The following is a 27,535-nucleotide window of genomic DNA, read 5'->3' on the forward strand; positions in this document are numbered from 1 at the left end:
AGCCTCTCTACCAAGCCCTTAGGAACCTCCCCACACAAAACCAGCCACACACCCCTTCTTCCTCAGGCCACATCCTTCGCTAGCCCTGCTTTGCATTGTCCTCGAGGGACTGAAACGTGCCCTTCAATGGTGCTTCTTGGGCCACATTCACACCATGCCACTTTAAACAGTTATGGCTTCCCCCCCAAAGCTTTCAGGGAGCTGTTGTTTGTGAAGGGTGCTGAGGGTTGTTATGAGGCCCCAATTCCTCTCCCAGAGCTACAATTCCCACAGTTCCCCGTGAAGAGGGATTGGCACTTAAACCACCACACAAAAGCGTAGCTCTGCAAGAGGAATAAGGGCCTTCCCCACAGCTCTCAGTGCCCTCATTGAAATGCAGCTCCCAGAATGCTTTAGGGGAAGCCATGGCTATTGTGTGCTTTATATATATGATGTGAATGTGGCCTTGCTTGCCTAGATGAAGGACAGGGAAGGAGTATGTGAATCTGTGTAGATGCTTACTCATGTGTAGACCCCATATTTGCAAGCTACACAACAACTCTGGGTCTGTAGAAACCTGCTACATCAATGCTCTTAAGCCTGCATTTTTTTGGCACCAATGTTTTCAAGGTCTGAGGGCTGCCTCTACAGTTTGACAACTCCCTGCTCTTCACACTGATTCCAGGAGGTCCTGCCTGGTTCATTCTCTGAGGACCCTGAGACCGGGTTAGGTCTAGGCCAGGGGTCTGCAACCTTTAAGACAAAAAGAGCCACTTGGACCCGTTTCCGAAGAAAACAACAACATGGGAGCCGCAAAACCATTGCGACATTTAAAGCATGCACGCCGCTGCCCTCCGATCTGACAGCGGGCGGGAAGGTGACGTCGGGACGGTGCGTGACTAGCACACGCACCGCCCCCATGCGATATCACAGCCAGTACAGCACCCGCCACAGTGGGAAGTGTCAGGGCGCACAATGCGCCTCCTCCCCTCGCTAGTATCCGTCCCGGAGCCGCAGCAAAGGTGTAAAAGAGCCACATGCGGCTCCGGAGCCGCGGGTTGCAGACCCCTGGTCTAGGCTTTAGGCTGACTTGTAGTCAGAAACAAAAAAACCCCAATATTTTATGGCTTTTATTGCAGTGGGGGAGGTCAGGCATTCTCTAAGGCCCTAGCAGAAATCCCAAGAGCTCAAATTGCTGATCAGCATATCCTAACTAAGCAACACAGACACTTCAATGGAACAGTAACGTTCCTTCCAAAGGCAGTTTTCCGGTGCAAGGTGCACAGAAATCTTTTTCCAAATCTTTGCCAATTTGCCTGATCTCTCTTTCCAATCTGCTCTCTCGCACTCGCTCCCTGTCCCATCGGCTCGTGCAGAGCACCAAGCGACGACACCTGGGATGTGGTCCCCCCCGCAGACTGGTGAGCTCCACTCCCTGTTCTTTGTTGTTTGTGCCCCTTCACTTAAATCTTCGGAAAGTCTTGTGCTGCCTTCTGTCCCAAGGGGGTCAGTCCCCAGAGCAGAAAACAGGGTGCAAATATCCCCAAGTAAGCCAATTCAGCCACATGTTGTTAGATACAGGACAGGGGCCAGGAGTTAGAATCTCTAGCCAATGTAACTTGTGGTCATGGATAAATGCCTTCCTCAAGATGACATTTACATGGAATCTTTTGTGTCATGCCAGGTGGCATACTGTAATTTGATGGGATAAACTGTAATGAACAATATAGTTAGCTTTTCTGTGCCTTTATGCATAGCCATTGTGTTGGAGTGCTTTGTGTGTGCTTGTCCGTTGTTCGTTATTTTAGGTATGGGGGGGGGGGATACAGTTAAATGCTTGTACAAGAAACGGAAAACTGCATCCGAGAATATTATCTTTCAAATGCAGCCAACTGGTCTGCCTTAATATGCTCAGGAAACAGCAGGCACAGGAGATGTGTTGACATCTCTGATAAAGCTTAGAGCTCAGGCCCTGCGCGATACTATGAAGCTAATTCTGGCATCGCCCAAACAGCTGGGCCACGTGTGTTCCGGGGAGGGGGGTGCAGAGAAGAGTCATATGAGAAGAGGTTAAAGATAAGCTAGCCACTCTCTTCTAGGATTTCTCCATTTGTTTCTGTGGGGAGCGCTCACTTCCATCCCTGGGGATGCAGTTAGAAAGAACTTAGTAGCATGAACCAAGAAATGGCCTATCCAGACTATGAGATGATTCATTCTGTCCTTTCTAGTATCTATGTGTCTCGTTCTTTCCCTTCTTTTTCCACATGTTCTCCATTCCATTCCCCCTCCCACCCAGTTGCCATTTCCCCCCCCCTCAGTCCAATTAGTCAACATTACTTGCCATTGACTTCTCATTGGTTCCACCCGTTGCTTGTTGCTTACTCTGAGCCCCTCTGCTTCTCACCGTGAACCCAGCAAGATGGTGGCCTCCATGGAGATTGGCTAGCTCTGTGCCCACCCTCTGTCCCTTGTTGCATCCCCCCCACCCTCCCAAATTGTAATTCTTCTTCATCTCTGTGACTTATACCACATGGGGTTCTCTATACCACCACTACTACCAGGAAGAGGGTGTCCATTGGTCGAGCAAGACAAGAGCCTTCTCCTAACCTAGTTAAAAAGGAGGGAGCATTAACTCTTACCTGCTGCCACCAAATTGCCCCCCTTCAATCTCCAGTTTCCCCTGAGACTCTATTATGCTACATTAAATGCTGTTCCTCACACCCCAGTCTTCAAGCAGGGGTTCCTGTGCTTACCCAGGTTTTGGTTTCCTTGGAATGAAGGTCAGTGGAAACCATGGTTTCTTTGGGATATATGATTTTATTTACACATATATGCAACTTCAGCATAGGATGTAAGGACTCACAGCATCAACACCCCCAAAAGATCTTGATTTCCCATTAGGATTTCAGCGAAGCCCCAAAGCAGAACTTTGGGTCCCGCACAGAACAGACATGCCTGTGTCTCCAGCTTCCAGCATCAGCCAACCATTCTCTCTCACTCTTGCATACACAGCCTCCCTTGACCTGCTGTTCTCCATCCTTAGGATGTCATGGATTCTGACCCAATCATCTCTATGGCACCCTCTTCGAACATGTAAATGGCAGTACTTAATTCACCAGGCAAAGCTATTCCATTAACAAACCATTTGCAGTGGTACCTCGGGTTACATACGCTTCAGGTTACATACGCTTCAGGTTACAGACTCCGCTGACCCAGAAATAGTGCTTCAGGTTAAGAACTTTGCTTCAGGATGAGAACAGAAATCGTGCTCCGGCGGCGCGGCAGCAGCGGGAGGCCCCATTAGCTAAAGTGGTGCTTCAGGTTAAGAACAGTTTCAGGTTAAGTACAGACCTCCGGAACAAATTAAGTACTTAACCTGAGGTACCACTGTACCTTCTTTGTGCCTATTCCTTACCCTGCATGCCTAGAGAAAGATGATCCATGGACCTTCTTCCTCTGTGAGCTTGCAAGGCTAGCAGGCGATGTCAGTGGGCATTCCATACCACCAGAAAGCCTGCTACAAATGCGAGAAGTGGTATCTTTAGGATATATGGTTCTATTTACACATCTATACAACCTGAGCATAGGCAAGAGTGGCTTACAGCATAAACCCCACAACAGATCTTGCTTCCTCATTAGGGCACAGCTGTCAACTTTTCCCTTTTCTTGCGAGGAATCCTATTCAGAATAAGGGAATTTCCCTTTAAAAATGGGAAATGTTGACAGCTATGCATTAGGGTTTCACAGGACCCCCAAAGTCCAACACAGAGCAAGACATGTCTCTATAGATACCAGCATCAGCCAACTCTCACACATAACTCTCCCAAACACAGCCCCCTTACCTTATCGTTCTCCATCCTAGGATGATCTGGCATTCAGCCAGGTACAGTGGGGGAAAGCCCACCCATTTGTCTCTATGGCAACGGAGCTTACTTTTTAAAGATGCAAAGGAACTGGCCTGACAGGTTTCAGCAAGGTTCCACCTATAGATTCTAGCCTCCCATACACATGATCACAGGCTTGTAAGGGACCCAGGGTATTATTCCATAACAATACAAAAATGTGTATACTGGGCCAAATTGTGTACAAAAATACATATAGTAAGACTGATGTGCCCTAAAATGCACACAAATGCTTATGCACTGCACTTTTTAAAATTATTGCTATGAGGCAAACAAAAGATTGGAAAAAGAAGAAATTGAGAGAAACCATAATCAACAGATTCAGCTGTACCTGTGCAGGGTTCACCTGCCAAGCTTTTGTGTGTCATGAAGCATTTATAAGCAAAGGTGATTTCTCCCTTCACAATGGATGTTATTTTCTTGTTCCACAGCCGTGTTATTTTATGTATTAAATTTCATTATGTGTACTCTATAGTACAATAATACTTAAAAAAATTTTTTTAAAGACTTCCAATAAAAAAATGTTGGCACCTTTGCAAAATGGCACCTTGTGCCAAAAGGTGGGCCCTTTGTAGACTGGGGGTGTTGGGCTATAATCCAAAGGTGCTGTCAAAGGTTTGAGATGTCACAGCATATTTTCCTTCTTTGTATGGCAGTTATTTACTTTTATTCAGTGCTTTTTTCTAGAGGGATGGAGGGGTGCGCATACTCCTAAACATTTTGTGAATCTAAGTTTGGCCTCATTGAGGGGCAGTATTTCAATATGAGTAGGAAAATGAGAGTACCCTAAACATTTTTTTAAAAAAAGCACTGCTTGTCCTCCACCTAATTTCATCTGCCACATTCCTTTGTCAGCCTAAATCAGAGGTGGTGGGGGTGTTCTTTTATTTTTTTAAAGCATAAGCTAAAGATCAGCTATTACAGTGAATGAGTTGCTGACATAAGAATAGGTTTATTCAGAAAAAAAGTTATGCAATTTAAGTAGGCTTAGCAAAGCCCTTGTGAATTAGCTTCAGCAATGTTTTCACAATTCTATCATTACTACTGGAATTACTAAATTATATTGTTGTTTGTTTGTTTGTTTGTTTGTTTGTTTGTTTAAGAAGACAAACCTATTGGCAGCACCTCTACGGTCATAGGGTCTATCTTTGCAGTGGTAGTTGTAATCACCATCACCTGCACTGGACTTTTTGTGTGTTGGAAGAAGAAAAGAGGTAAGGGGTTTCACACAACTATCTGAACCGCTTTAAAATTCCCTGTTGAAAAAGTGAACGAATCTAAACTAAGAGAATCATAGAATTGTAAAGCTGGTCATCTAGCCCTCACAGAGATACAGTTCTCTGGGAAGAAGGATTGATTGTTAAACCACTCGGAGACGTAGCCCTGAGAGAGGCCACTCTTGATCACGGCCCAGAGCAGTTGACACCCATCAGCCATCCATTGGGCTAATCTCTTTTTTATATATGTAATATTTTTTATTAGTTTTACATAGAAATTAAGAAGCATAACAATTCAAAAAGAAAAGGTTCTCTCGAACCTGCAGACCTCCTCCCTCCCTCCCTCCCTCCCACCCTGGGTTCCATTTCTAAATTTTATTCCTGCATCTATTAAATATCCATAGCATCCAAAATTCTTGTTACTTTACAAGTGTCATTGTAATTCCTGCCAATGATTTCAACTGTTTGCAGTGGTCTCTCAAATATGTTTAAAAGTTATTCCAGTCTTTCACAAATATTTGGTTTCTGGTCTTTCCCGTCAATCTTGCCATTTTGGCATATCCCACCAGCTTGGTCTGCCACTCAGTACTTTTTCTTCTTTCCATCTCTGGGCTAAGAGCATCCTTGCTGCTGTTTGCATACATAAACAATCTTTTCTTTTGGTAGTTCCACACCTATGATTCCTAACAGAAAAGCTTCTGGGTTTTTTTAACAAAGGTTATCTTAAACATTTCCCCCCCAATTCATTATATATCATTTCCTAGAAAGCTTTTACCACCCCACATGACCACCACATATGATAAAAAGTACATTCCTTCCTTTTGCATTTCCATCACACATTTGAACTGGTTCTATACATCTTGGTCCACCTGCTGACTCCATTGAGCCATATGCAGTCTGACTAGGGGAATCAGCGAAGTCCCTGCGATTGGCACAATCAGCGCTTGGATTTGTGGGTGCCACGGCCCCCGGGGGGACGGGGAAGGTCTTCCTCTCCTTTCCTGCCTAAGTGTGAAAGTGCTGTCCCTGCTAGGGTTGCCAGCTCTTTTTACCAGACCTTGCTCCTCTCCCCGTTGCATCTCCTTGCTCTGCAGATAGTGAACAGCTTTACTGGCTGGTATCTGTGTCCAACATACGATAGCAGACCAAGCAGGATTTTCTTTCACCCTGGTCAATTGGCAACACTTACCAACAAAGGGATAGTTGTACAAAGCTCAGTGCTACTTGGCACCAGTGGCTATTCCACAGGCTCCTGCATGAAAAACAGCCCTGCAGCAAATCGCTGAAGGGAGGGGAGATCAGCATTAAGACATCTGTGCCTGCTTTTGTTCTGCTCACTTCCCCTTTTTCACTTTGTTTTCTTTTCCCCTTTCCAAAGGTTCCCACAGGAAACAGCTGGATTCTGCACGTCAGTCAGGTAAAACAGCTGCCCCTTCCTGCTTTGACAGTGCCCATCCGACCCCTATAGAAGTGGGCAATTCCTCTTCTCATGATCCTAGAATTTGTAGTCATCCCATGTGAAATAGATTTGCAGAAGATTCAGGACAGGCAGACAAAGGATAGTACTTTGCCGCAAAATGCCTAATTACCGTATTTTTCGCTCTATAAGACGCACCAGATCATGACGCACCTAGTTTTTGGAGGAGGAAAACAAGAAAAAAAATATTCTGAATCTCAGAAGCCAGAACAGCAAGAGGGATCGCTGCGCAGTGAAAGCAGCAATCCCTCTTGCTGTTCTGGCTTCTGGGATAGCTGCGCAGTCTGCATTCGCTCCATAAGACGCACACACATTTCCCCTTACTTTTTAGGAGGGGAAAAGTGCGTCTTATAGAGCAAAAAATATGGTAATTCATGTCCTTCACTGGGCTAGTGGCTACTAGGAGGGGATTAAGCAAATTCCTGGAGGCAGCCTGTCTCTGAATCCCTGTTGCTGAGGGTCGGAAGTAGGCAGAGGGCTGTCGCACCCATGGCTTGTTCACGGGCTTCCCATAATGTGCATCTGGTTGGCCACTGTGAGAACAGGATGTTGGATTAGACGGGCCTTTGGCCTGATCCAGCAGCCAGCTTCTTAGGTTCCTTGGAGTGCCTAGAATAATTGTGGAGGAGTGGTGCAGCAGGCTTTTGCAACTGGTCTCTGCACACTTCAGCCAGTCCGTTTAAACTTGCTCTCGTTTCTATCAAGTGGGACAGTTTCAAAGCACGCTTTTTTGCTTTGAGCAGCGAACAATTAATAGATGTGATGATCGGCGATGTAGACTTTCAATCCCAGGTTGAAATATGTCTCCTAATTACTTGGCAGGTGGTGCTACAGATCCCTGAGTGAGGCGAGGGGCCCTCTGCACACACACGCACCCCTCCAGCCTTTCCCCAGAGCCGGCTACGAGTTTCTGCACACTGTTTGAAACAGGATGTCCCCACCACCTTGCTGCCACCTTCCCTTTCTGACTCGGGGCTCCCTTGCTCCCTCACAGCATGCACCCCCTTCTCCTTTTGCCGTCCCACTGGCAGGAGCTGAGTGCGACTCGCTTGGGCTCCTGTTAAACCTGCCAGTCACAGTGTTGAACTAGGGCTAGGGAAACCAGGTTCAAATCACCCCTCTGCTCACATTGCGCCATTCGGTATCTTTTGACTAACCTACCTCACAGGGTTGTTGTGAGGAGAAGATGGAAATTTTTTTATTGTAATGGCAACAACCATGATAAAATGCAACAGCTGGTGCTCTGCTCCTTCCCTCCCCCCCCCCTCCCTGCCCCAGTACCAATGCTTTCACTGGGTTTCTGAGGGAATCACCCATTTCTTCCTCGGAGTGTGACACTTATCTCTGCTGTGGGTCCTGGCTGGTGTGTGACTACACTGTCCGCTGACCACCAGCCCTCCTTATTCAGGCTGCAGCATTTTGCCAATTAATCGGTTTAAAAAGTCTACGGGTCAGCTTCAAAAACGCCCTAAATGAATTGGATATCTGATCATTTTGAACCAACGCTGTACAAGAACACCTTAGAATTGGCATCCCCTCTTGCCTTCCCTCTCTCCCTGCACACATGGGAAGGCCTCTGCTAAGGTGTTGACACTTTTGAGACCCGTGTGTGTGTGTGTGTGTGTGTGTGTGTGTGTGTGTGCATCCTCTAATGGCAAGGGCTTTCCCTGTTTTCAGTAGTGTTCTATTTATGTGCAGATTTAATGAAACATCATTTGATTAATCAACTAACTACTATTCTGGAAGTGATTGCTCTTTGTTTTTCTTGACAATAAGCAACTAACATGATTAATCAACTAAAGAGTCCTTTAATCAGATGACAGCTCTGTTCCCTAATTTGCTCAGTTAGGCCCCATCCGAGAGGGTCTTATACCATCCTTGGGCCAGGATCACCACTCAGCACACACACAAACGCAAGCTTCCTTTTTTCCCCTTTTTAAAATTAATTTTCCAAATTTTTAAACAAACAAACATAAATCATGACTGAACTTGGCCCAATCTTAGTATCATTGTTAAATGAATTCCTCAAATTCCCTTGACTGAATTTCATTATATATCATTGTAACGGTTTTCCAAGATAATATCTCATAACATTTACTTAATCCTCTTAACATCTTTATCTCTTTTCATCTTAACTTTAACATGTTGTTATGTAACTTCACATATTTAAATCCTTTGCCTAGCTGTTATTTTGCAAGTGTTTCTATTTAATTTATCTTAGCATAGTTAGATAAATTTCAAACACAAACGCAAGCTCTTATACATTAGCTGAAGGCTCTTTGCCTCTCATTAGAACTGACAAGGGAAAACTGGAAACTGACAGAATTTCATGCTTGGCAACTGACTCCCTCTTGTCTTTTGCCATCAACTGGATAGCTCAGTTGGCTAGAGCATGGTGCTGATAACGCCAAGGTTGCGGGTTCAGTCCCCGTTCTCCAATGTTCTTCTTAGTTGTTTTTGGTCATTCCTGGGATGGCTCAGTTGGTAGAGCATGAGACTCTTAATTTCAGGGTTGTGAGTTTGAACCCCACATTGAGCAAAGGATTCCTGCAATGCAGGAGGTTGGACCGTTAGGGGTGGCCCAAATGGCCCCTTCCAACTCTACAATTCCATGGTTCTATGATGGTTTATCAGTTCATATGTTGAGAATGTACAATGGGGAGAATCCATACTTGCATTCCTCTCACACAGTGACTCCTGAGTGTGTTTCAGGGCCGTGGGATATGCAGGAGAGGAAAGAAAGAGAGAAAAAATTACCTACGTACTTAATTTCTAGAGAAATGTTTGGGTATTCTTTTTACCTGGAAAGGTGATATGTCATGAGTGCTTATGTGTTTTAAAATATATTTTTTTTACATCTTATTAGTGTTTTTTAAATGATTTAAATAGGTTTTTATTTTATTGTCAATTGTATTGTTTTGCTACTTCGTGGTTTGCCATCCTGTGCAGTAGAAATTTTAATAATAATGATGAGGATGATGATGATGAATGAAGAAGTGCTCTGCTTAGAAGGACTAATACTAAAAGTAAAGTACAAGTAAAAGTAGTCTTGTTAAACCAAACTTTGTGCAAGCAAGGTGGGTGATATCCAACTAAGTTCTAGTAGGCCCATAAAAATTAATGGGCACGAGTAACTTAGGTCCCTTAATTTTAATAGGTTTACACTGAGTATGGCTAACATTGGATGCAACCCACATGACTTGCTATTTGTGATGCTACAGGTGTTGTCCAGTAGGTGCCTGCGAGAGTTCCTCCAAAGCCTTAAAATGAGACCTGGAAAAATTTTGCCCTCCTCTTGGTAAAACACATGTAGAGATGAAAATACAGTGTCTGCCTTCCAGGAACAGAATCCAAGTATGGGTGAATGCAGCCAATGGAGGCAGATGCTCTCAAGGAGGGGTGGGGAGAGAGAAGTAGAAAGTGTGAATACAGAGCAAAGGCAGAAATTAAAACAAATGGCAATACACATAGGCGCCGACTCCATGGGGCCTGAGGGGGCCCGAGCCCCCTCAAAAATTTGTTTGGGGGGGCTCTGCCCCCCCAATATTTTAAGAAAATTATTAGTTCGGCCTCATTACGCCCCCCCCCCCCCGGCGATTCTCTGCCAGCCGCTTCATTCCGCTTCCACGCACCTCGGATAGAAGGTGATGCGCGCCGCTACCTTCTGTCGCCTCCGTCACTTCCCGGCTTCGTCTCCCTTCGTCCCCACCCACTCTTGGTTCTTCGGCGCTCCTGCTCGGCCGGCAACAGCGGAGACTGCGACCCGCTCCGAACCGGCGCTCTCCAGGCGTGAAAAACCCGCGAGGGGGTCTTCCCATCCGCCGCCCGGAGCTGCGCGCAGCTTCTCTGCTGGAAGCGCGAAGTCGCCGAGGGGATGGAGCACGGGAAAAGCAGGAGGAGGAGACCGGAGGCGCCCAAAATAAAACTGTAACGGCATTCAGCACTCCGCCTCCCCGGTGGGATCCCGCACGGGCGGGCGGGCAAACGACGAGCCGAGGGAGAAAGTCTGCCTTTCAGCCCCGGCTGACTGACAGCGGGTTCAAAGCGCAGTCGCCGCTCCGGCTTTCTCTGCACCGGCCGCGCCCGCCCCCCGCCAGCCTAGTTGGCTCCACCCTCCCCGGTATGGGCCCCCCCAATATTTTTTATAAGTCGGCGCCCCTGGACAAAACGCTTGATTAACAAAAGTGAACATTAATTTGGAAGGTACAGAAACTTCAGTAAGAAGAAAAGACTAGACGCTCAAATCTATAGTAAAAGTGAACAATCTTTGCAGTGATGTAAATAATGCAGTTTTATGAAGAATGTGAACTTTATAGAGGGAAAACCCAGAGAAAGTCCATTGCTGCCGGGCTTTTTGACTGAAAGCTGTGAATTTTGTACAGTATAAACCCCCTAAAACTACTATTCTGGAAATGATTGCTCTTTTCTCTTGTTTTTCTTGACAATAAGCAACAGATTGGTACAGACGTGTTTGTAGGTTCTAGAACAAAATATCTTTTCTCTCTCTACCACAATGGATTCATTCAAAGGACCCTGGGACCTGTAGTTAGATTTGCCGAGGCCTTTTTATGAAAGGTGCCTGACCATTCAATGAAGCTACTTTTCCCAGGATTCCTTGGTTTATGTCCATAACAGTGATGGAGGATTTTAAACTGGTTTACATCTGCAACATAAACAATCTCCTATGGAGGATTTTGCATTTATGTTCCTTCCCTGTTTTGTGATGTGTGTGTGAAATAAAAATATATATGATTAAACTGCAAAGCTTATTGATTGGCTATTTCTGCTTACATTTAACATTTTTGCAATTTTCTTTTTTGCAAAAGCTAATCTGCTTCTTGATGTATCTCCTGTGCTCCTCTTTCCTGGCGTTTAACAGCATTTAAAAAACTAAATCCTAAAATACATTTTCTAATGGATTATCGACACATTAATCAATAGCCAGTGCCTCAGCTGACAACTCCAAATTCACTGATGAGAGTCCTCCAGAAATACAGAGAAAATAAAAGAAAATGACTTAATTAAATCATATCTGAATGGGGTGGAGGCCCATTCAGTTAACATACATGATTTCTCTTTGCAGAATCCAAAGAGTGCCACACTGTTTATTCTCAAATTGAAAACATTCCCCAGGTAAGTTCCATTGAGCCAACTGAGCCACGGAGGGATTTTCCACTCAAGTGGTATGTACACGTTAGAGGGTTAAAATGTAAACAAGGCTGTTTTTCCTGTCTGCATTTCCATTTCATTTTGCAAATCCTGGTACACAGCATCACGGTTTGATGTGTTTCCACTTGGCCCACTGTATGTCCCTGTTTCACCTCAACAACTCCCCTAGTGATCATCTTCCTGTGTCTGCAGCCAAGAGCACCTTGGGATTTACTCCCAAGTAAGAGAGGACAAGGGACATGGGTGGCGCTGTGGGTTAAACCACAGAGCCTAGGACTTGCTGATCAGAAGGTCGGCGGTTCAAATCCCCGCGACGGGGTGAGCTCCCATTGCTCAGTCCCTGCTCCTGCCCACCTAGCAGTTCAAAAGCACGTCAAAGTGCAAGTAGATAAATAGGTACTGCTCCAGTGGGAAGGTAAACAGCATTTCCATGCGCTACTCCGGTTCGCCAGAAATGGCTTAGTCATGCTGGCCACATGACCTGGAAGCTGTATGCTGGCTCCCTCGGCCAATAAAGCGAGATGAGCGCCGCAACCCCAGAGTCGGCCACGACTGGACCTAATGGTCAGGGGTCCCTTTACCTTTACTTTTTAAGAGAGGACAAGTCTACGTGAACACATTACAGAGCTGCAGCTTAAACTCTTTCTTAGCCCTTCTTCTGACTGGCGCACACACGCACACACATTGCCTGGTTTTAAAAGAGGATTGCACAAATTTGTGGAAGAGGAAGCTGTTGATGTCTACTAGCTGCAATGGTTATGCTCTCCCTCCACCATTAGAGGTGAGCCACTGACCAGATGCTCACTTGGTCCAGCATCCTGTTCTCATGGTGGCCAAACAGATGACTGTGGGAAACCCACAAGCAGCATTTGAGCACAAGAGCAATTTCCCCTCCTGCGGTTTGCTAACAGCTGGTTTCCAGAAGCATTGCTGCCTCTGAACATGGAGGTGGAGCATAGCCATTGTGGGAGGGTTGCTCATGAGTTCCACTGTACCTGCTTGGAGATCCTAGCCTTGCTTCTTCTCAAAGTGAGTGAAAGGAGACAGATCAACATCCCCCTCCCCACATTCTTGTTGGCAGAGACTGAGCAGAGATTAGCATGTCTTCCCACTCCCTATTGTTTCAATCCTACCTACCAGTGAGTACGCACCATCGAATTCCATGGGGCTTTCTTCTGAGCAGACACATGTAGGATTGCAGTAGGCAGGCAGTGGGTGGGTGGGTCGTGTGGGGTGCTCCTCCATGACACAAGCACCCCTGACGCCAGAAATGTAGGACCACCGTCCCCAGGAAACAGTTCCAACTTTATACTCCTGGGATTCACCACTCAAACACTTTTGAAACGAGTGCGAAACTGGCTTTAGAACTGCTTCAAAGCACAGCATTTCAGAATGAAACCAGCAGATTGTTGGTAACTTCATGTGTACCAGGTTCAAAAGAATGGGTGTGAATGCACTGAAGGGTAATGCATTCTGATGATCAGAGCACATTGTTTTGAACTGGATCAGGTGCACCCTCGGTTCACTGAGCTCAGTCTTGTAGACACCAGTCTTTCCCAAACGGTGTCCTAATGGGAGCAGTTGAGAGTTGGTATTCCGAAACATCTGGAAGGCATCAGGTCAGTGAAGGCCAATCATTGCCTGGCAGCATCTCTCCAAGGTATCAGTGCCCACATCCTGTCCTGCTCATCACTGTTGATCCTGTAGACCAGGGACGTCCACCTCCCAATAGACTGTGATCTACTCACAGTATAAAAAAACTGGCAGTGATCTACCCATCGTCGGACCAAAGTTGTTGAGCTTTTTTTAGGAAGCCAAAGTTTTTTTGGGGGGGAAGGAGAAAGGAGATGGGCCAGAGATCTACCAGGAATCTACCTGTTGGACATGCCTGCTTTAGGTGCCACCATCCCCCAACCCCCTCCTACAGTGAATATGATGAGTGGTAAATGATAACTACAATGGAATTCAAAATGGGGGCAAGGTTTCAAAAGCAAATAAGCCCTGAGCACAACTCAGTAGTAGTTGATCATGCTTAAAATACCAGCAACATGTTCACACCTTTTTGCTGGGTTAGTCTCTTGAGGACTGAAGATCTGTGAGGAGGTGCTTCAGTGCTTCCGAAAGATCTCAGGCATGGACTTCGAAACACTCCTTGTCTCACATTTGCTTACATCAATACCATATTCTTGAAAAAGTCACCCTCACAAACGGGTAACAGTGGAAACTGTGGGTGGAGCCAGTCTCTCAAGGTATTTTTACTTTCCTAAGGGGTGGGTAGGGGAAGTGTTAGTTTCTATTTCACAGGTATTTTATCAAAAAATTAAAAACACCTTCTTAAAAGCTCAGAAACGTGTGATGGGTATCTGATTTTAATTTGCTCCACAAATGAGGAGCAATCCACTTTGAAAGAAAAAAAGGGGAAAAAAGCAACACATAACTTGAGAGTTTCCATTCACACCATATTTTAGTCACCAAAATGCAATAAACATCTGCATGGCCTTTTTTTAAAAAAATTATAAGTGACTTTGTCTTGTCTTCATTTCTGGCCACATCCATGGCTTATATCCCAGAATTCCTTGCATGCTCCTTCCGGATCACAGAGGCCAAACAGGCAATGATTACTTCTTTGGGCAGCTCTATCCACTTCTTTGGTGGACTGGAGGGGGGGGGAAGTCTGACTTTTTGAAATACAACAGTTAATACTGATAGTTTGGGGATAATTTACCCCGTCGTGGTAAAGCCATCGTAACAATGTCCTGCTTATCCCTCTCGTCTCCTTTATTATTATTATTATTATTATTATTATTATTATTATTATTATTATTAATTAAATGTATTCCAACCCACAATGTCACAGGCACCAGTAAACGTTGCAGCTTTCTCTTCCACTCACAGAATTCCCCATCGGAAACCCAACAGCAGAGAGGACCAAAGGTGAAAAAGGATGTGCCTCAGACCATCTACACCACAGTGCACCTCCCCAAACAGGTAGGAAGCTGCTACCATCCATCTACATTAGAAAAACAGAGCTTCAGATCTGAAAATATTGGTACAGAAAACAGGAAATTTGGAAAATTCATTTTAAAATAAGAAACTAGTTGTAGTTGAAGTACAAGTACAATGTGTCTCAAAAGGAACTGACTCCAGTTCATGGTTGTCCTGTTACAAAATGAATGGGTTTGGTTCGTGTCCAGTTCACAGTTCAATTCACGGTTTGTTCAAATGTTCCTCCCTCAGCAATTTCTTTTCAGCTTTCAGAATGTTATGAGCATCTGCGGTAAAGTGTAAAATACGCTTAAGACTGAGGAAACATCAAAACGCCTACACAGTGGAATGTGAAGCGTTACTTTTATTTCCCCCAGCCATAACATTCTTTGAGCTTAAAGGTCAAAAGAATATAAAGAGTATTTTTTTTAAAAAAAAAAAAAAGTAAGAAAATGAACGGTTTCTAGTTAATCTTCAAGTACAAAGTTCTACCTCAAAATGGACTTAGTTCATGTTCAAAGCTTTTTGAATTAATTGGTTAAATTGGTCAGGCCACCCTTGTAGTCCTGTCTCCCGTTCTGGCAAGCTGGAATGTGTGCCAAGGAGGGTGACCAAGATGATCAAGGGTCTGGAAACCAAGCCATATGAGGAACGGTTGAGGGAGTTGGGTATGTTTAGCCTGGAAAAGAGCAGACTCAGAGGACATGTGATAGTCATCCTCAAATATCTGTCACAAGACAGATGGCGCAAGCTTGTTTTCTGCTGCTCCAGAGGCAAGGACCTGAACCGTTGGATTCAAATTACAAGAAAGAGAATTTTGACTAAACCTAAGGAATAACTTTCTGACATTAAGAGCCGTTTGACAGTGGAACTTTGTAATGTGGTGGACCTTCATTAGAGGTTTTTAAGAAGAAGAAGAAGAGTTTGGATTTGATATCCCGCTTTATCACTACCCGAAGGAGTCTCAAAGCGGCTAACATTCTCCTTTCCCTTCCTGCCCCACAACAAACACTATGTGAGGTGAGTGGTGCTGAGAGACTTCAGAGAAGTGTGACTAGCCCAAGGTCACCCAGCAGCTGCATGTGGAGGAACCGGGAATCGAACCCGGTTCACCAGATTACGAGTCCACTGCTCTTAACCACAAGAAGAGGTTGGATGGCCATCTGTCATGGATTCTTTAGCTGAGATTCCTGCTTGGCAGGTGGTTGGGCAAGATCCGCAGGGTTCCTTCCAACTCTACAAATCTATGACTCTATTATTCATCCCAAGCACTGCAGCAAACTGAGGGATTGTGTCCTGATTACAGGACTGGACTTCGCCTCATCTCTGCTATGATTTCAGATTAGATGATTCAGAGCACAGAGATAGGGACTCAGGAAGCTGCCTTATATCAGATCAGACCATTGGTCTATTTAACTCAGTACTGTCTACAATTAGTGGCAATGATTCTCCAGGGTCTGAGGCACAGGATATTCCCAATGCTACCAGTGATGTCAAGAATTGTACATGGGGCCTTCTGAGTGCACAGCACCAGCAAGTATTCTACAAATGAGCCAAGGGCCTTCCCCAAAGATGCACAAGGTACAGGAAGCACAAGGGCCTCTTCCTTCCTGTCCTACATGAAAAACCCACTGCAAAAATTGTCTTGCCCCTGAAAAGTTCCCCTGAAAGCTGCATACTTTCTGCAAATGGCATAGAGTTTCTTGGCATTAGAAATGTGGTCTAATAACAATACAGACCATTTTATTAGTAATTAGCAATGGGACTTTTTAGTTTAGACAAAGAGCAAGTAAGAGGTGGCATGATAGAAATTCACAAAACTATTCATGGCCTGGGGAAAGCGGATAGGGAAAGCATTTCCCCCCTCTCTCATAATGCTAGAACTCACAGACAACGACTGAAGGTTGGAAGATTCAGGACAGACAAAAGGAAGTACTTTTATTTTTTAAAATTTATTTAGAATTTTATTTATTTATTAAAGTTCTTATGTTACATCAGCAAACATTATCATATTATATCACAAGGCTTATTATACTATAATTTTCAACATGTATACAAAGTTTATATACTAAGAAAGGAAATAAAGAAAAAGGAAAAACAAGGACAAAGAACTTTTCCAAAATCATATATGTACTAACACTTTGGACTTCCTGTCTATCCCGTCGTATACTCCTTTTTTTACAAATGAATGTACTCTTATTATTGTATATTTCATTACATTTTATCCATTACAATCCTATATCAATATGTACCCTTGGTCTTATTTCTCAACTCAGTCTCTCTCCAACGCCAATCGAATGCTAGCATAGATAGTGAACCTTGACTGTATTGTTGAATATATATCTTATGTCTAGCCCACTTTTCCATAATTTTTTGTTTTGAAAGGAAGCACTTTTAAATGCAGCACAGAAACCGTGGAACTCCCTCCAGCAGGAGCCAGTGATGCCGCCAACTTGGGTGGATTAAAAAGAGGATTAGACCAATTCATGGAGGACTAGGTTATCAAGAGCTACTTGCCATGATGGCTCTGCTCTGCCTCCAAAGTCAGAGGCAGTTACACTTCTGACTATCAGTTGCTGGAAAACACAGAAGGGGAGAGAGTTTTCGTGCTCAGGTCCTGCTTGCTGGTTTTCTGCAGGCATCTGGTTGGCCAGTGTGAGAATAAATTGCTAGACTAGATGATCCAGCAGGGTTGTCTTGTGTTCTTACGGTCAGCTTGGTTTAACAGCTTATTAAAAACAACTACCAAAACTACATAAGAATCTTCTCCTAAACTCTTCCAAACAATTTTTTTTACCATCTTTAGATCAGGAATCAGCGTGGGGGGGGGGGGGAGCTGATTCCCTTCTTCTTCCTTGTCATTCTATAAGGCGGGCCAAGGATAGCCAATGTGGTGTTCTCCAGATGCTGTGGACTACAACTCCCATAATCCCTGACCATTGGCCATGCTGGCTGGGGCTGATGGGACTTGTGGCCCACCATGTCTGGAAGACACCATGTTGGTTAGCCCCTCTCTAAGATAATACTAAGTACGTTGAAGCTGGCCATCTCTTTGCACAACCACCCTACGGCACAGTTCTTCAGCCTTAAGTCCCCAGATGGATTACAACTCCTATTATCCCCAGCCTGCTTAGTCAATGGTCAGGGATGATGGGAGTTGTGGTCCAACAACATCTGTTATCTGAAGGTAAAAGACAACTGCCCTAGGAAACCTGATCCCTCTTTGGCAGGATACAGATTTGAGATTCATGGCAATCAATAGTTGGGCTTTTTCCAGTGATGTTCCAGCTCCACAAGGCCTGTTTGACCACCACCCCGTAAATTTCTTCTTCTCTTTCCCAGAATCCTTTGCAAACAGATGACGAGAAGATGCGGAAAACCAGAGAAAAGAGTGAGAAAACAATTTACTCAGAGATCACCAAGCCTCAAGAGGCACGTGGATTTTTAAACATCTATTTTTTAGCAAGTGGAGATGGGTTGTAGCCTGGAAAGGGGAGTGGGGAAGCTGGGTCCGTTGCAAAGCCACATGTTACTCAAGGCTGGTGGCATAGAAAGTTGCAAGATCTGTGGTTGCGTTAAAGGTGGGGGTGGGAAGATGTGAGTGGAATCTCCAGGTGTGTATGGGGGGGAGTCACACCACAACACAGCACAGAATGTGGTCTTAGCTGCTAAATTTATTTTCCTAACAGCCTCAGCTTTCATTTTCTTTTTTAATGGAAATGAGCTCCTTGGCTTCCCACGCTTGCAAAGGGGGGAGTCTGAAAAATGCCTCTCCATGGTTGGGAGATGACCCCAACAAGATTCCCCATAGTCTATGCGAGTGCATTTCACAGCCACTTTGCCCCTCCTTGTGACTAGCAAGCTGCAATAAGTTCTGCAAAGTGGTAAAAAGGAACTTTCACAATGCAAGAGAAGCCACACGTATATTCTCAACTTACCCCATCGACACAGGTTGCATCATTTTCAATCTGCTGCTTTCTTTTTTAATGCAACCTAGGTTTGTAACTAGGGATGCGGGTGGCGCTGTGGTCTAAACCACTGAGCCTCTTGGGCTTGCTGATCAGAAGGTTAGCGGTTTGAATCCCCATGATGGGGTGAGCTTCCGTTGCTTGGTCCCAGCTCCTGCCAACCTTGCAGTTTGAAAGCATGCCAAAAAGTGCAAGTAGATAAATAGGTACCACTCCGGCAGGAAGGTAAACAGCGTTTCCATGGGCTGCTCTGGTTTCAGTGTTCCATTGTGCCAGAAGCGGCTTAGTCATTCTGGCCACATGACCCGGAAAAATTGTCTGCGGACAAACGCCGGCTCCCTCGGCCTGTAAAGTGAGATGAGCGCTACAATCCCAGAGTTGTCTGCGACTGGACTTAACTGTCAGGGGTCCTTTACCTTTAGGTTTGTAACTATCCCAGTATTAAACTCTTGACCTTCACAGACACACATCCTTCTCCTTCTGAATCTGTGAGGCTCAGCTCGCCATCTATGGCAGACTTCCCCAACCTGGTGCCCTTTAGACATTTTGGACCACAACTCCCATAAGTCTGAGCTAGGACAGCCATATGTTGCTGGCACTGATAGGACCATGGCTGTGGCTGATGGGAGTTGTTGGCCAAAACACCTGCAGGGCATCAGATTGGACAAAGATCTGTGTTGTGTCCACATTTGGTTCACACACGGTCCTCTCCCTCCTCATTTAATCCCCCTAACAACCCTGTGAGGTAGGTTAGGCTAAGAGGAAGTAACTGGCCCAAGGTCAAGTGGGGCTTTGAACCCTGGTCTCCCAGGTCCTAGTCCAACACTCTCACCACTAGGCTGCTGGGGATGAGCAGCAGCTTAGGATAGCTACTCATGCTGTGCTTTTGGCAATTTCGGAGACACCACTATGAGGAAGAGCCTGCTGGACTAGGCAGACCCACCTTGGCTTTCCCAGCCAACAGGGCTCAGCTGGTATTCTGATGTGCATTGCTGAATTGGTGATCATTCTGCAAGCAGGCAGCAGTATCTTCCAGAATAGGCAGCAACTTCCTTAACAGTGCTGTGCCTGTGTACATGTGTTTGTTTTCTCTTGCAGTGCGAGGACCAGGACTCCAAGACAGTCTACGAGACAGTGAACAACCCAAGACCTCCTGAAACCGCTGAGTACAACAAAATTCTCTAGCAACCCACTGGACCAAGGACCAAGGGGACAAAGCAGTAGCAGAGACTGGACCACCAGAGTGAAATAAAAAATTTAAGATACAGTGGTATCTCGGGTTAAGAACTTAATTCGTTCTGGAGGTCCGTTCTTAACCTGAAACTGTTCTTAACCTGAGGTACCACTTTAGCTAATGGGGCCTCCCGCTGCCGCCGCACGATTTCTGTTCTCATCCTGAAGCAAAGTTCTTAACCCGAGGTACTATTTCTGAGTTAGCGGAGTCTGTAACCTCAAGCGTCTGTAACCTGAGGTAACCTGAGGTACCACAGCATATAATAAGTGTTCATAAATGTACCAAAATCTGGAGCAGAACAGGAAGACCTTCCTGAAACTATTTTGACTCCCTGAAACCATTTTGACTCCCAAACTGACCAAATGTTTTCTCTGCAAGGAGGGAGGGGGTGAGGGAACTTTCCTATTGCCTCAGGAAGTAGGTAATCGTAATCACCATTTCAAAGGAATGGGCAGACTACTGGGAAAGGCAATTAGATAAGGCGTTATCAGAAAACCTGCCAGAGAGGAAAATCAACAACACTCAAATTTCTGTTGTAGACCACCTTTTCTGTGATGTAGGTATGATGTTTGTGGGGGTGGTCTTGGGTTACACCCCCTCTGTGATGTATGGAGGGGTGGTCTTGAGCTCCAGGGCAGGGAATTTAAAATGTCTATATAAGGGCAGGCACACCTTTGTTCGAGGTCCTCCTCCTTCTCCTGCGTGTGAATGCACCATGTCAATCACCTGTCTTCACAATTATGTCAGGCGTCCTGCTTTTGCCCACATGGTTTGAAATCAAAGCACTGTGTTTTGCAAACCCCGGCAATCAGTTAATTGTTGAGGTTTGCAAAATGCCTCACACCACCCAATGCAATGTCTCATTCTGTTCTAAAGCAGTCCAAGTTGATGGCCAGCCTTACCTCTTATGGGAACAAGTACCGGTACCATCATTTGGCTATATGCTCCGTGAAGATCTTCCTTCCTTCCTTCCTTCCTTCCTTCCTTCCTTCCTTCCTTCCTTCCTTCCTTCCTTCCTTCCTTTCCTGAACCTTCCAGTATTCAGCTTCATTGAATGCCCTGCCAGTTCTCATCTTAAGAGAGAGGAAGAAAACCTAACCCTGCCCACTTACTTTTGCTGGTTTAGAATTTGTCTCTTAAACCCACCCAAGTTGGTGGCCGTCACAGTGTCTCTGTCCACCCATCTGCTGCTTTCCACCCATTCACATCTGCTGCTTTCCACCTGATACGGACCAGAGGGGGGGGGGTACCTCTTGCCCCTTCCTCTCCCCTGAGCAACCGAGGCGATGACCTCGAGGGTACCCACGATACACCCACCCAGTCCCCCTCACCGTTGCACAAGCACCACACTTCTCCCAAAAACCCCCCTTCTCTTCTTCCCCTCACGAGCGTAATAAGCTCATATATAAATATATTCCCCTATCTCTCCCTATGCCTATTTGCGCTCTATACTTAAAACGAGTAGACCGGGCGTCCCTGTATCTCCGCTTACTCCTATGGCCGCGTCTCAGCCAATCACAGCCATGCATTCGTCCTGCAGGAGCTAGCTCAGGGAGCCCTTGCACGCCTCATTAAACCTACTGACAAGCTGCTGACGGCCCCCCGCAGCGAGAACAATGGAACCGAAACTTCCGACCTCGTAATCTTGTCAAGACCTTGTTACAATGTATCCATTCTGCTCGTAAACCTGTCAAAACCCAGTTACAATGTATCCACCTTGTTTCCGACTTTGACCGAGGCTACGGAATAGGTTGGAAACCATTGGAACCTTTCGAAAATCATATAAAATCAACCATAACTCCGATTTCCTTGCTCTTGGTGTCATTCAGCTCAGCTCCCTTTGGACTCCATGATGGCACCCCGACCTCCATAATCCCTGAAGCGGCAGGGCACGTACACAGGAACTTCTTAATCCTGCCAGATCGTCCTGCCTAACCCTTCCTCCGGGCAATACCAGGTGGCAGACGATGCATATCGCTGTCCCATTGTCCTGCCACCACCGGTACTCAAGGAATGTTTATTTATGTATATCCCTCACTCCGCACATTCCCCCTCCCTTGTCTCAAATGTTAATCAGTGCAACCCCACCTCTCTGTAAACATATTCATGACGTGTGTAATATATTCATGATGTAATCCATGAAACCCAACCTTCCCATAATGTATTCCTGACGTTTTCATGCACTGTATTCTGGGACTTGGAGGGAACTTTTAAAAGTCTTTGTCGCCCCATACTCGGGGTTCAATCTCATTTTGAACCTGTTGCGCAATAAACTTGGATCTTCGCATCTTGCTCCTGCGTCCGGCTGAGCTTCCTTTTCTTCCGCTAGAATCCACGGACTTGGTCCGATTGGCTGGGTGGCAGGGTAAATACGCACCCAGATTTTCCGTAACAGCTTGGCGCCCAACGTGGGGCTTCAGCGGTTCTCCCGGGTTGTTGACCGGGGGCCCCGAATTCTTCAGCCGGCTGCGGGCCACTTTGCCCGAGAAGACCCTTTTGGACCTCCGGCCACTTCCCGGGCGGTAATCAGGAGCCCCAGGAGTTCAGCCGGGGAGCAAAAGGGATCCAGCCGGCTTATTCATCGGTCCCGGGATCGGATCGACGTAGAAGACGCGTGAGTATAGGAAAATCCAGTGCACTGGTGGGAAGGGGTGGAAGTCTCCTGGCAACTGAATTCTCTGCCCTCCTCTCTATCGTACCTTCTTACCTTTCTCTTGGTCCAATTAGTGAGAGAGACCGTGGACCGCTGCTCGACCCGAAAGGGGGGTTCTGAGCTCTATCTCTTTACCTAAACTCTCCAGCCAGCCGCACCAATTGGGAGCCCGAAGGGTAAGACGGAGAGACCCGACTTGAAAGATAGCCGACTCTCCGCAAACGGGCATCCCAGTTGAAAGCAAGGGGTTGGAGTTCTCTTTCCGATCTTCCCGAGCGTCCTTTCTAGGGGGCAGGAAGTGGTCTTGCTTTCTATCCCAATCCCAGCCGCACCGGTCGGGCTACGTACCACGTGTATCGTAAGCCCGCTTCCGAAAGCAAGGGGGATTTTCGACCCAAAAATTCTATCCAGGGATCACCCGATCTGGCACCGCACGGCGCGGGCGTTCAGTAGGGCCCCTTTTCCTGAGAAGTTTGACGATAGGTAGGAGGTTGCCAGGAGGGAATAGCCCATGAGGAATTGGGCGGGACCGGCAGAGTGGAAAAGGGACCCCAAATAAATGGTTAAGGAAAAAGGAAGGAAGGAAATACCGGATAGCTAGAGCTCTTTAAAACCTCCCTAGGAAGTTGCCAAGCGACTAAGACCTTTCCCTTTTACAAGTCTTTTGTCGAACAGCCCTAGACCCACAAATCCTTATCGACCCCTCCTCTCTCCTCTTTCTATCTAGACACGCGTGAAATATACTATGGGTACCCAGGCTTCCAAACACGAGCGGACTCACTCTGGGAGGAAGGCTTCCAGGAAGCCATCCCGTTCCCAGAAGGATCCCGACTCTCCTCTCCAATTCGTCCTCGCGTATTGGAAGTCAATTCCTGGCCACAAATTGTTATCTAAGGAGAAATTAGAAGACCTCTGTTCCGAAACCTGGCCCGCCAGTACTGCCTCCGCCAAACCCGAACTGCGGTGGCCGCCGGGGGGTTCGTTTAATGAAGAACGCTTGAACCACTTAAGGAAAGCCCTGATGGAAGAAAAACCCCGCCAGTTGGAATACCTGGCCGCCTTTGAGGCAGTAAGGAGAATGCTCCAAGCCCCAAAGGGAACAACTTCTTACCAACTACCTATATTAAATCCCGGGCGACAGCCAATGCCCCCCCCTTACGAAGATGACGACGTACAGCAGACCCTGGTCCCCTTTTACTATCAAGGACCACCGCCGCGAGCCCCGACACCCAACGACAGCAACTCTAGTAGTGGGGAGGAAACGGGGGAAGATGACGCACAAGGCACTGAGAATAGAAGGGTCACACGACTACAAGCAAAAAGGGACAAGGGGGACACCAAACACGTTAAACACCCCGGGCAAGCTAAAACTAAAATCCCCTCCTCTACGCTCTACAACACCATTGAGGACCCTACCCAAATCGGGAATAAACCCGCTCCCACGGAACCGTGTGGCTCCGCAACGGGGACCTTGGGCCACGACACAGAGACTCCGGGGACTTCTGACCAAGTAAGCTCCACCGTGAGTTCTACTGCGGTCCAGATGCCCTTAAGGGCCCTGCCCATTCCTCCTCTCGTACCTGATGGGCCCCCGCGGATGGTTTACACGCATCACCCCTTCTACACCTCGGACCTCGTAACTTGGTCAAATCAGATGCCCTCACTAAGGGACGACCCGGATAAGTGTCACCGCCAGATCAGTGCAATCTTTTCCACCCACAATCCTACCTGGGCAGACGTCCACGTTCTTCTGAATGCCCTCTTCAACGAGGCAGAGAAGGCGGACATTCTGGCCAAAGCCGGGGAAGCTATAGAATCACCCGATTACCAGAGGGGACGGCCCCAAGGATTGCAGGCGCTCACCGCACAATGCCTCCGAGTAGAACCTACATGGGATTATAACACAACAAATGGGATCTGGTGCTTGAAACTATTTAAGAAAGCCATTCTGGACGGCGTAAAGGCTGCCGGACAACGCACCGTTAATTGGACCAAAGTCCAAACGGTAATGCAGGGACCAAACGAACACCCTTCTGATTATTATACGAGATTAGTCTCTGCCATCAAGACCTGGGGAGGAATAGACCCTGAGAATCCGCAACATGAAGTAATCGTTAAAGGTTTCTTCAAGGATCAGGCCTGCCCAGACATTAGGAAAGCCCTGAATCTTCAAATTGGATACGATGGAAAGAGTGTAAACGAAATCTTGTCCATTGCGAAATCCATCTATAACTCTCGAGATGAGAGAAAGAAAAAGGAGACAAAATCCGAGGCCGAACAGATCTTGGCCTTAAGTATGGAAACTACCTATGGCCCTAACCGAGGTAGAGGTCTCAACCGAGGAAGGGGAGTCCGGGGAGGAGGACCCCCAAACCCCTATAGGCAATGGGGACCGGGGACCGGAGGGTGCTACTACTGCCAGGAAGAGGGACACATAAAGAGATTCTGCCCTTACCTAAATGCGACACCCACACCCTATGGGGGGCAGGAATCCAAGCCCTTCCCTGTTCGAACCAGCCACCCTCCTTTCCCCCCGCAACCCAACGTAACCCCAGGCTACACTAACCACCAACCAGTGACTTATGCTCCACCAACACCCTCGAACCCGATACCTCAAACCAGACCCCAATCCGGACCCCGAACCCAAATGCCAGCCATAGACCAGTCTGCTCACCCTTGGGCGAATGCCACTGCTCCTCCCTTACACCCTCCAAATCAACCACCTCCCGATGATCAGGACACCTATTGACAATTAGAAGGGGATCCCAGTCAGACCCAAACCATCTGCCCTGTCCTTGCATTGTCACCTGAGGACCCGGTCTGCACTATCGAGATTGACGGCCACCCCTATCAATGTCTACTGGACACAGGGGCTACTTATTCCACCCTAACCGACAGTCACCTGGAACCAGGAACAGTGACCAAGAAAGTAATGGGACTGGATGGGATACCCCGCACTTGCCCACTCTCGCGACCGGCCAAGGTCACCCTCGGACCATTACTAGCGGAACACACTTTCCTTTTAACAAGCAGCCCTGTTAATCTCCTCGGCAGAGACCTCCTCTGCAAACTTAACGCCACCATAAAATGCTCCTCGGATGGCATTTACCTACATATGCCAGGGGACTCTATTCCCATGTTCCAAGGTATCGTCCAAGAATCTAAAGCGGACCGACAGTTTCCCGAACTCCCTTTGGACCTAGAAAACGAATTGCCCCCCTCCCTATGGGGCACTGAATCAACCTCAGTCGGGCTCTTACTCTCCGCTACTCCAGTCAAGATCACGTACCGAAGTGACCTACCCTTCCCGTGCACCAAACAATACCCTCTGCCCAAAGAAGCCATAGACGGCCTAACACCCATGATTGAGGACTTCCTCGAAAAAGGGATCCTAGTCTCATGCGCTTCGCCCTGTAATACCCCAGTTCTCCCAGTCAAGAAACCCGCTAAAGAGGGGGCACCTATACGGTACCGTTTTGTGCAGGACTTGAGATTAGTGAACCAATTCGTAATACCCCGACACCCAGTAGTGGGCAACCCGAACTCCCTCCTAAACGCAATTCCAGCAGGGACAACTTGGTACTCCGCAGCGGATCTGTGCTCCGCCTTCTTCAGTATACCCCTGGATCCGGACAGTCAATTCCTTTTTGCATTTACCTGGGGGCCCGGCCAACTAACGTGGACCAGACTGCCCCAAGGCTATGTAGAGTCACCCGCAATTTTCTCGGCCGTATTACATCAGGACTTAGAGGACATCCACCTACCAGCTAGCTCCACCTTGCTTCTCTACGTGGATGATATTTTATTGTGTTCTACCAGTGAAGAGGCGTGTAAGATAGATACTAAACACCTCCTATCAGAATTAGCAAAGAAGGGACACAAGGTGTCTCCAAAGAAACTCCAATATTGTAAACAAGAAGTCAAATATCTCGGACACATCTTAGGAGTAGGGACCCGAAGCCTAGCCACTGACAGGATCGAGGCAGTCACAAAAATCCCTCTCCCAAAAACGAAGCGACAGTTGCGCGGCTTCCTTGGCATGGCCGGCTTCTGCCGAGCCTGGATCGCTGGCTACAGCGAAATAACAAAGCCCTTAACTGTTATGACGCGGCAGGACCACCCAGACACCCTGGTCTGGGAAGAAGAAGCTTACAACTCTTTTGAACGACTAAAACGGGAACTCAGATCCGCTCCCGCCCTAGGATTACCCGACTACCGAATCCCTTTCAACCTGTTCATCCATGAGCAAATGGGGGTAGCCTCCGGTGTCCTAACCCAACCCTTCCGAGACCAAGAGAGGCCAGTAGCATATTATAGTCTGCAACTTGACAACACTGCTAAAGGGGCTGTCAGTTGCCTGAGAGCCATTGCAGCCGCTGCTGTCCTTCTCGAGAAAGCCCAAGAAACAGTTCTGGGCCACGAAATCACCCTTCACGTTCCCCATTCAGTCTCAACCCTCTTAACCTTAAAAGGATGCCACCATTTCTCAAACTCCCGCCTCAACCGGTACGAGGCCCTCCTACTAACCCCAACCAATGTCACCATTAAACGTGTCAACTCGCTAAACCCCGCTACCCTGCTACCCCTTCCCGATGATGGCACCCCACATCATGACTGCACCACTATTGTCCGGCAAGCCGAAAAGCCCCGTGAAGACTTAGATCATCTTCCCTTGGAGAACCCAGACCTAATACTATATACTGATGGTAGCTCTAAAGTAATCGACGGGGTTAGAAAGACTGGGTACGCGGTGGTCTCCGACTTCGAAGTACTAGAATCAAACCCAATCAACTCCCAGTACAGTGCCCAAGCCGCTGAGTTAATTGCACTGCTGCGTGCCTGCGAGATTGGTGAAGGGAAGCGGATAACCATTTATACGGATAGTAAATACTGTTTTGGCCTCGTGCACACAACCGGCCAAATTTGGCTCCAGAGAGGCTTCCTAACCGCC

The 27,535-nt window shown here is 46.9% G+C and overlaps 1 protein-coding gene across 1 annotated transcript in view; it reads left to right on the forward strand.

Moving 5' to 3' along the window:
• The window catches only part of LOC114586810 (SLAM family member 5-like), a 43,863-nt gene extending 22,723 nt beyond the window's left edge, over positions 1-21,140 (forward strand). Inside the window, exons 5-11 of the mRNA XM_077920136.1 lie at positions 1,356-1,400; positions 4,985-5,095; positions 6,477-6,515; positions 11,659-11,708; positions 14,640-14,732; positions 18,072-18,161; positions 19,796-21,140. Coding sequence (XP_077776262.1) covers positions 1,356-1,400; positions 4,985-5,095; positions 6,477-6,515; positions 11,659-11,708; positions 14,640-14,732; positions 18,072-18,161; positions 19,796-19,882 — 515 coding nt within the window. The 3' untranslated portion in view covers positions 19,883-21,140. The remainder of the gene's footprint in view (positions 1-1,355; positions 1,401-4,984; positions 5,096-6,476; positions 6,516-11,658; positions 11,709-14,639; positions 14,733-18,071; positions 18,162-19,795) is intronic.
• The last annotated feature ends 6,395 nt before the right edge of the window (positions 21,141-27,535 follow it).

This window comes from Podarcis muralis, chromosome 16 (genome assembly GCF_964188315.1).
Source record: "Podarcis muralis chromosome 16, rPodMur119.hap1.1, whole genome shotgun sequence".
Taxonomy (NCBI): Eukaryota; Metazoa; Chordata; class Lepidosauria; order Squamata; family Lacertidae; genus Podarcis; species Podarcis muralis.